Source organism: Auxenochlorella protothecoides, assembly GCF_000733215.1.
Source record: "Auxenochlorella protothecoides strain 0710 unplaced genomic scaffold scaffold42, whole genome shotgun sequence".
Classification (NCBI taxonomy): Eukaryota; Viridiplantae; Chlorophyta; class Trebouxiophyceae; order Chlorellales; family Chlorellaceae; genus Auxenochlorella; species Auxenochlorella protothecoides.
In genome coordinates, this window is record NW_011934163.1 from 1 (window position 1) to 9,361 (window position 9,361).

General features: G+C 71.3%; 2 protein-coding genes across 2 annotated transcripts in view; both read left to right on the forward strand.

The window, feature by feature from the left end:
* Positions 1 to 1,293: 1,293 nt before the first annotated feature.
* F751_3879 (Protein RCC2) lies at positions 1,294 to 3,234 on the forward strand (the record flags this gene model as incomplete). The annotated part of the gene is made up of 4 exons (XM_011398235.1): positions 1,294 to 1,373; positions 1,419 to 2,418; positions 2,713 to 2,844; positions 3,109 to 3,234. 4 exons carry the CDS (start codon positions 1,294 to 1,296, stop codon positions 3,232 to 3,234), a joined length of 1,338 nt encoding a protein of 445 aa, XP_011396537.1.
* A 457-nt stretch (positions 3,235 to 3,691) lies between these two features.
* F751_3880 (Snurportin-1) overlaps positions 3,692 to 9,361 on the forward strand; it is a gene marked incomplete at both ends in the record, with an annotated part of 6,943 nt that continues 1,273 nt past the window's right edge. Inside the window, 7 exons of the mRNA XM_011398236.1 lie at positions 3,692 to 3,856; positions 3,971 to 4,119; positions 4,243 to 4,763; positions 4,982 to 5,247; positions 6,832 to 6,999; positions 7,471 to 7,661; positions 8,174 to 8,317. Coding sequence (XP_011396538.1) covers positions 3,692 to 3,856; positions 3,971 to 4,119; positions 4,243 to 4,763; positions 4,982 to 5,247; positions 6,832 to 6,999; positions 7,471 to 7,661; positions 8,174 to 8,317 — 1,604 coding nt within the window. The remainder of the gene's footprint in view (positions 3,857 to 3,970; positions 4,120 to 4,242; positions 4,764 to 4,981; positions 5,248 to 6,831; positions 7,000 to 7,470; positions 7,662 to 8,173; positions 8,318 to 9,361) is intronic.

The following is a 9,361-nucleotide window of genomic DNA, read 5'->3' on the forward strand; positions in this document are numbered from 1 at the left end:
GGGGGTGGAGGAACACAAGTCTTTAAATGCCATGACATATTAAGAAACACTCGCTGGACACCAGCAGGTCTGCCAGCCACCAACTTCCCCTGTACAGCCCATACTTGGGATGTGCTGCGACAAGGTGGAAGCCTGCTGTGCACATCTCAATTGCCCCTGGTATGTCGCTAACTCCTGCCACCTCAACACCCTTCTCCATGCACTTGCCAGCTTGTCGGCAGGCCACAGCTCATCACCGAAGAAGGATGAGGTGTAGATGACGGTGTCGCCAACCTGGACTCCCGCCTTGGCAGCATTGCCAGATGCGCTCTTGACGCGGAGGCCCCCCTGTGGGGTCCGCCCCTGCTCCAGCGTCTGCAGAGAGGGGCTTAGCAAGCGGCTGAGATGCCAAAGAGACAGTGACTGGTAAAATGGACACACAGAAACAAGCATCGGGGGCCCACAACTTGTGTGGAGAGCATGCCTTCTGAGAGCCAAGCAGTGCACGACCTTACCAGGCCGAGAGGCTTGGAGATGTCAACCTGCGAGTGTTGCGGTGTTTAAAGAGTCCATCAGGAAGACCGAATCGAAGGGTGCCGGTGTTCAGGGTCCTCCATGAAGAAGTGGACAGGCTGCCACCTGGTCTCCCATCACCATTCATGAACCATGCAGCACCTGGACTTGCTGGGCCCTCTGCTGCTTGGTGGCAGCAGCGGTTGTGGTCATGTGCAGGCGCTTTGCCGACACCCTGGAGGGCGGGGCCTGCAGGGACAGGCGGCTGCCGGTACTGAATCCGGCATGCCTCGAGCCCATGGACCGGGGCTGCACTTGGGGCTCCACACGGATCCCTAGACCCGCATGCAGGACTAGCGACGCCATGGTGTTTCGGCGATGTGTCGGGAGAGTGCCTCGGGTGCAATGCCGGAGTAATCAACGAGAGGACAGGCCAGCAGAGGTCATCATGCGGGGGTGTGGTGGACATCATGGCGGAAATCCTAAGCGATGGCCGAGATGCGCCCTTTCCTTCGTCACCGTGCGTCATCTGGCGCGTCAATTAGCGATGGATCCCCTCCAAGGTTGCAGGCGCTGGTCCATGACGACATCGAGTTACCCTGAGTTGTGGGCATAACCCACCCTCCTGACGTGGTCTGGGAGAAGAGCGTGCTGCAGGGGGTGCCAGTGAGCAGGGCTCAGGGCTCCGAGCCTACCTGGGCACACGAGGCCCTGGGGCGACGACCTCGCACCCATGGCACTCGAAGCCACACTTCATAAAGCAGGGCAGGCGGTGCTTCGTCGCAGTATCTCTGTCGTGGCATGGTGCGCGGGGTGCCAGCGATCCCTCTGTTCCGGAGTCTCTGGGTGCTTGTTGGCGATGCCTTGCCCACGGCCTCGGGGTGCAGGGCCACTCAACCTCCACTTCCCAAACCTCTGCATCGCAGGGGCCGCAACCTGGAGGGCCAGTGCGGCGTGTCCAGCACCCGCCCCGTGCTTGCCGGCCCTGAGGCCGTGCAGGGGCTGGGCCATGCCGAATCAGGGGTGCCCCACCTCTCGGCCGGCAAGTCCCACTCCGCGGCGGTTCTGGGGAATGGGGAGGTGTGGACCTGGGGCGATGGCACCGCGGCCAAGCTGGGGCATGGCACCTCCGACCCCTGCACCTCGCCCCACCGCGTGGAGAGCCTCGTGCACCGAGCGCGAGTGGGCAGCGCAGCGCTCGGCCGGCACCACTCCCTCTTCCTAGACGACGAGGGCGGGCTGTGGAGTGCGGGCGAGTCGCGCGTGGGGCAGGCCACCCTGGGACTGGAGTCCTTTGCCGCCGAGCAGGCCGCAGCGGTGGCGCGGCGGGGACCTGGGCCCGCCGGCGGCGCCGCCGCGGGCGGCCAGGGCGCCACCCCCGCCCCGCCCGGCCCCGGCGAGGACGGCGTGTTTGCTGCCATCGGCGGCGCCGGCGCGCTGGGGTCTGGGGCCCACGGCGGCGCCGGCGCCGGCCCGCCCTGGCAGGGCGCGTCCTCCCTGCAGGGCCCCTCCACCGGCGCCGGCGCCTCGCGCGGGCTGTGGCTGGAACGGCGACGGGGGGCTGCAGCCGCCGCCGCGGCGGCCGCCGCGGCCGCGCTGACGCTGGAACAGCAGTCGGCGGCGGCAGCGGCCTCCAGCGGCTGGCACGCCACGCACCTGCTGCCCATGGTGGACCATGCGGGGCGGGCGGGGGAGCTGGAGGCCGCCAGGGCCATGTATGACCAGGCGCTGGAGGCGCGGCTCAGCGTGCGCAGCGCGGCGGCCGGCTACGAGGCCGGTGCCGCGCTGGGCGTGACCACGGCCGGCTACCCGCTGGCCGCCACGGGGCACCCCTTCCGCCTGCCGCAGACCGCCTTTGGCGGCGCGCGCCTGGTGTCGGTGGCCGCGGCGCGCCACCGCTCGCACGCCGCCGCGGCCGACGGCCGCGTCTGGACGCTGGGCGGCGACTGGGGCGCGGCCGACGGCGTCGCTGCGCTGGACGCGGCGGTGGCACGCGGCTGGGTACCCGCGGTCGCGCCGCTGGCCGCCGACGTGGCGCGGGAGGTCGCGGCGCGCGGCGGCGCCGCACGCGTCGTCGCAGGCGGCGGCTTTGCCGCCGCGCTCACCCGCGACGGCGGCGTCGTGGTCTGGGGCTCGCCCGCCGCGCTGGGCGGCGCCGCGGCCGATGCGGGGCCCCCGCGCCCGCCCCCGCCCGGCGTCTGGGCCGTGCCGGGGGTGCAGACCCTGCTGCCCGGCGCGCGCACCTGGCGCAGCGCCTGCGGGGCAGGGCTGGTGATTGTGCCGCGTGGGCTCCCGCCCCTGGTCGACCTGGCCGCGGGCTGGGCGCACCTGGCGCTGACCGACGGCGCGCGCGTGTGGACTCTGGGCTGCGCGGGCCCCGGCGCGCCCGTCGCTCCCGGGGCCTGGCTGGCCCCGGCGCTGGCGCTGGACCTGGGCGACGGCGCGGTGCGCCAGCTGGCGGCGGGCGGCGCCGCCACGGCCGTGGTCGACGACGATGGCGGCGTGCGGCTCTGGGGCAGCGTCCTGTCGCGCGCGGCAGGCGAGGCCCTGGCACAGGCCGCGGCCGCAGGGGCCACAGCCGCTGATGCGCCCCGTGTGCCAATCCCGGGCCGAGAGGATTCGGGCGCGGCCGGGCAGTGGCAGGGGCTGGGCGCCCCCCGCCCGACCCTGGTGCCCGGGCTGGGGCGGGTGGCCTTCCTGGCCCTAGGCTCCCAGCACGCGCTGGCAGCCCTGCAGGACTGAGCCTGTGGGAGGCGGAGCGTGGCGCGTGCCATGAACCTCACGGTTGTGTCGTTGGAGCAAGGACGCAGCAGTTCTGAGCCCCTTAAGACCCTCACGGGGCCCTCAGGCCCAGTAGGACGACGATGTGTTTGTAGCCCTGCCTTCTCAGCTAAGCCTCTTCTCGCAGTAGTCCGCAGCCTTGCTCAACAATTGCAGGGTTGCACAACCTGCACCCCCCTTGTACCCTCCCCGCGCTCCTGGCCCTTCCGGGCGCGCGATGTCGGGGGCCACCTCGATCCCTGTAACATGCACTATGGCGACACCCCCTCGCAAGCATGCTTCAACACATACACTTCCATAAAACGATCAAATTGGGACTCGACATGGGTGTCGCGCGATGAGCGTGCCCGATCCCGGGTAGCGGGCGTCAAGGGAGGGGGCCAGGCCGTGGATCGGGCCGGGGCCGGCCACAGCGACGATGGGGTCTAGGGAGAATCCCAGATCCCTGGCCCTGAACTACCAGAGCCGCCATCGGGCCGTAGCTCTGGAGAAGCAGGCCAGCGCCAGGCGAGAGACGGTGCGTGCTCGACGGCTAGCCCTGGCATCAGCCAGTGACAGCTCCCAGGCCTCCACCACGCAGGAGGTGCGTGCTGACGGAGGGCATGTGGCTGGCTGGATGCATGCATGAGGAATGGGAGGCTGGTGCGCCTCCTTGACAGGACTTGAGTGCAGATGAGTTCCGCCTCCCCACCCACAGGCTGAAGGGGAGGAGGTCTCCAGCCCCACCAGGAGCCCGCAGGCCCCCTCCAGCCGCAGGGCGGCTGCCTCCGGTCGGGAAGCGTATGCGCAGCAGCTCATGCTCCCGGAGTGGATGCTGGAGGTCCCCGCAGACCTGGCCACCAACTGGTGAGCCTCGAGGTTTCACGGGACGCCAGCAGGGTCCTGGGGTCGATGGACCCCTCCTGCCACCACGACGGCACCGCCCACCCTCTCTCGCTCCCGCACTCACGTCCCTACCACGCTGCACAGGTACGTGGCGGCTCGGCCCGAGGGCGTGCGCTGTCTGGTGATCGCCTCGCGCGGCCTGACCACCGCCCGGCTGAGAAATGGCGTGGTCCATGCCCGCTTCGCCAGCGCGCTGCCCGGCGGCAGCCCCGAGACGACCCGCGGCGAGGACAGCTACTGCCTGCTGGACTGCGTGCACCACGTGGCCGACGCCACCTACTACGCCCTGGACGCCATGGCCTGGAACGGGCACCCCTTGTACCATTGCACCACCGAGTTCCGCGCCTTCTGGACCGCCTCCAAGCTGGCCGAGGCGGGGCCGGGGCGGGGCGGCGGGGCGGCCTTGCCGCAATTCGCGCCCGTGCCCTGGCTCGCGGCGGACGCGGCGGGGCTGGCGGCGGCCTACGGAGGGGCGGCGCCCTACGCGCGCGACGGCCTCGCCTTCCTGCACCGCGAGGCGCACTACACCCCGGGCCAGTCGCCGCTGAGCCTGCTGTGGAAGGATCAGGCCTGCAGCAAGTACGTCATCGACACCGACGCGGCAGGTACATGGCGCTGAGCAAGGAAGGCTGCGGGGAGTGGGGGAAGGACAGGGTTCTGCCTGGTGGTGGCTGACCGGTACAGGTGTGTGGGCGTGACCAAGGATGAGACACCGTAGGGCCTGGCAGGCATGCTCATGTCCACCAGAATCCGCAGCCTCCCCATCCAGCACAGCCCAGTCACCCTGCTCCCTTTGCCCCTGCCCTCCCCCTTCCCTTCATAGGCGTCCCCCTACCCGCGCAGCGGCTGGTGCTGGCGTACCGCATGGACGGCAGCGTGGCCACTGGGGACGTGGAGCCCTGCGCCCTAGGCCGCATGCCCCCCGGCTTCCAGGCCGGCACGGGGCGAGGCCTTGGGCCGGGCACCCTGCTCCGCTTCGAGCTGGGGCCGGGCGGGTTCACCTTGCTGGACGGCTGCCCCGTGGGCGCCGACCTGCGCTTGCTCGGCGTGGCGGGGGCGCGTCGGGGGCGCGCGGACACGCTCAGCAAGGTCCTCTTCCAGCATCTGGCCAGGACCTGCCCGCTGACCTACGCCGAGCTGGCGGCCGCGGCGGGGGCCGCGCCCGGCGGCGACGCAGGGAACGCGGTCGCGCCGGGGGCCGCCTCCGACATGGTCACTGGGGGGACCAGCGAACGGGAGGGGATGGAGACAGAGGGGGAGGAGAGCACGCCCGCCTCCTCCATGCAGCAGGGCTGAGCCTGGGCACTTTAAATATTCTGGCTCCGGCCGCACGTCTTCGGTAACAATGTCACCTTTCCACCCGCTCTGTAAGGCAGAGGCGCCTGGAGAGGGGTGCGGGGATCTGGGTCGCCCGAGTGTCGGTGTCGCCAGGGCGCGAAGAGGGGAAATCAAACCCCCCAGCCATCCTCACCATCGAAGAAGGTATACTGCAGGGACCGGGACGCGCGCGCCATCACCCTCATCATTGGCAGCATTGCATGTCGAGGTTCCCGCTGTACGAAGAGTGGGTCGTCGACAGCACCCCCTCCCGCTCGCCCCTGCCGCCCAGAGTATCGCTACTGGATGCCATGCATGGCCCGGTCTGTGCCCGGCCCGGCCCACAGATGGATGTAGGGCTTGAGCCATGGTCCTGAAGCATCCAAGGAGTGAGGATGCGGATGGCGAGGAGTGAGGAGTCGCCGGTGGGCAGTGTGACCTCGACACCCCAGTTTTCTACTGGTGCGCCTGTTCAAGTTGTTTGGAGACCTCGCCCGTGAGATGCCCCATCTTCTCTGCTCCATTTATTATACTTTTTGAAACACTCCACGGGCTCCCTGCGTGCAGGAGATGTTGGTGGGCCCCCCCACCGGCCCCTCCTCACTCCTAGGCACCCAGCCGCTCATGCCCGCCGGGCCACCTCAGGGGTGACTCTGCTCCGCACCTCCCCGCGCCCCAGCGCAAATGCTACCCTCAGCCCGGGGAGGGCCGGCAGCGGGGGGAGCGGTGGCACAGCCCCCGCCGCCCCAGCCAGCTGGGGCTTGCCCACCCCCCAGTCCCTCCTCACCCAGAGGTTGACCCAGGCGGCGTTGCCTCGGGACCCCTCGCCCCAGGCGGGGCCATCCCAGTCCCCGAACCAGAGCCAGCCGGCAAAGGGCATCGGCGGCTGGCTCGGCAAGCGACCGGCCCCCGAAGGCTCCGGGGCTGCAGGCTGGGAGGGAGGGAGCAGGCTGCTCAGCCCCCCCGCCCGGCAGGGGCCCCTCGGGGCCACTGGACTGACAAACGGCCTCGCCTTGCACCCACCAGCAGGGGGCCGGGCTGCGTGGGTCACCAGCTCCCCCTTCTTCTCCCCGGTCAGATCGAGGAAGGCAAGCGGGGTGCCCGGCCATGGGGTTCTGTGGAGGGTGGGCCCGTGGTCTGGGGTGCCTGCTATCTGGCACATGAGCTCTGAAGGGACTGGGATACGACGAGCAGGTTGACACTGGGAGCCACACCAGTGGTGTGTCTCGTCCCCCGGGCGCTGCTGCTGCGCTGCCCCGCCCTCCTCACCCTGTTACCTCCTGGTGCTCCCTGACCCCTCTGCATGCACCTGATGATGAACATTTCCCCTGGTCCCCACATTGGCCCACCCCACAGGTGCAGGCAGCGCCAGGGCTGTGCACCCAGCCCCCGACCCCGGTCTTCGATGCGGGGACGCAGATGGTGCCGGCGACGCAGACACCACAGGCCACGGCCACGACACGGGAGGGCGTGCCGGCGAGCCAGGCGCCAGGCAGCACGCCTCTCATGGCTGGCCTGACACAGGTCGGGGAGTCGAACCAGGTGGCGTCGGGGCCTGCCTCGACTCAGGTGCAGCCCACGCCAGCGGCGATGGTGCCTGACGCCAGCTCCCAGGCTGTAATGCCGGGGGCAACACCACAGGCGACGCAGGCATTGACGACGCAGGGGCTGGCGACGCAGGCGCTGGCGACGCCAGCGTTGGCCTCACGAGTGCAGTCGACGCAGAGTCCAGCGGCGCAGGTGCAGGCCCCGAGCCCCGAGCCAACGCTGGCGCAGGCGATGGGCCCCCTGGCAACACAGCTGCAGGCGACGTGTCCTGCAGCCGCGCAGACGCATGCCGCCCAGGCGTGCTCGTCGGAGGCAGCGCCGGCGCCCCATCCGCTCTCGCCGCCGGTGCCCGACAGCCACCCCGAGGAGGACAGCGCGCGCAGCCAGCCGACGCTCGCGCCCACTGTGGAGGTCGGCAGAGACCCCTCTGCCGCCCCCACGATCCAGACGTCGGGCGGGGAGGAGGCGGGCGACCAGGCGGTGACCTCGCCCTCGCGCGGTGACACGCATGCCGCGGCGCCGCCGCGGTCACGGGCCTATGTGGCCAGCCCCAGAACTCTACAGACGAGCGACTTCACGGCCGGCTCCATCGAGTCGGCGAGGCCCCGCCAGGAGATGGCGACCTTGGGGGGGCTCGCGTCCAATGGACCCGGGTCCGGCCCGCACTCTGCCAGCAAGACGGCGGAGGCGTCTGGTTGCCCGGCACCCAGCCCCATTCAGCAGCAGCAGCAGGAGGCATCGCTGCCTGCCACGGCGGTCACACTCTTGGCGAGTTGCGGGGTGTTTGGCGCCTGGAGGGGTGCAACATGTCGGGCCAGGGAAGCTATGAGGCCATGCACACTGGACTCGGCAGGTCGAGTCAGTGTCGAGCGCCGAGGCACGGTGTGTCTCCTGTGGGGTCCCTTGTCCTCGTGCTGCCACCGGCCCACCGCCCTTGCGCGAGTCTGGCCTGCCGATCGCACGCCTGCACCTCCCTGAGTCGACAAGCACCGATTCCCACTCACAGTTTCCTTCCCTTCCTCAACCCTCTTCCTTTGCAGCGCCCCAGACCCGGGTGGCTCACGCTGGCCGCCCGCGCCTCTCCCCACGCCCTGTGCTCCCGGGCCCCGGCCCCGCCCTGGGCCCCCGCGGCCTGCGCGAGAGACAGCAGCCCGGGCGCCGCCTGGACCGACGCGGGCCTGGAGGCGCGGGAGGCGGTGCGCACGTTGCTGGTCAAGACCTGCACGCCCTCCAGCGCGGCCTTCGAGCCCGCGCAGCCGCCCGCCCTGCCCGCCTGGGTGGCGCTGGCGCTGGCGTGCCAGGCGCCGCACGAGGGCGCGCCGCACGCCGCGGCCGCGGCGCTGGAGCGCGGCGCGCGCTTGGCCCGGGGCAGGCACGCGCACTACTGCGAGCCGCGGCTGGCCGACCTGGCGGTGGTCATGGCCACGGGCGCGGCCACGTTGCATGCCGGCGCGGCGGCCGGCGGCGGGGAGGGCGACGGGGACGACTGGGAGGAGCCGGCGCGCCCGCGGCTGGACCCCGCGCCCTTCAAGGACGGGGCGCAGGGCCTGTGCCGCAAGCTCACCCGCATGCTGATCCTGGAGGCCAAGCTGCCGGGGGCCGGGCGCCCGGCGGCGGCTGGCGGACGGGCTGACGGGGGCGAGGAGGAGGGGACGCTGGGGCTCGCCTGCCTGCCGGTAGACAGCGAGGCGCTGATAGACTGCGAGGCGCCGATAGACTGCGAGGCGCCGATAGACTGCGAGGCGCCGATAGACTGCGAGGCGCAGCCACCGGGAAGCAAGAGGACAGGGGCCACTTGCGACCCGAGGGTGACTGTGAGGGGCGAAGCAGGTGCCTGCCACCCAGCATCGCCGCCAGGCCCGCCCCCGGCAGGGCAGGCCGCAGGGCCGTGTGCGACGTCCCTGGCTGGCGCATTGACAGTGGAGCACGCGCCGAGAGCGACGACGAGCCACGCGACCGCCTGGCAGGCCGCTCCGAGGGCCCACCCCCCGACCGTCGGACTGCTGGCACCACGGGCCCCGCCCGCAGCCCCGGGGTCAAAACCCCGGCCGCCCCCCTCCTCGATCCCGGGCCCTGGCCTCAGCTCCAAGCGGCCCCTGGAGGCCGCGCCCGCCGCCAGTTCCAGGCAGAGCAAGCGGCAGTGGGGCGGCGCGGCGCAGAGGGAGGCGAGCGCGTCGCCGGCTGAGGCGAGCACGTCCAGGGCTGGGGCCGGCGTGGGGACGGGCCTCGGAGGGCCAGCGCAGGCCCCGAGCCGCGCAGCGGGGCCGGGCCAGGGCCGCCGGTTGCAGAAGCTCAAGTACTTCAAGCAGGCGGCCCCGGATCGGGCTGGCGCGTGGGC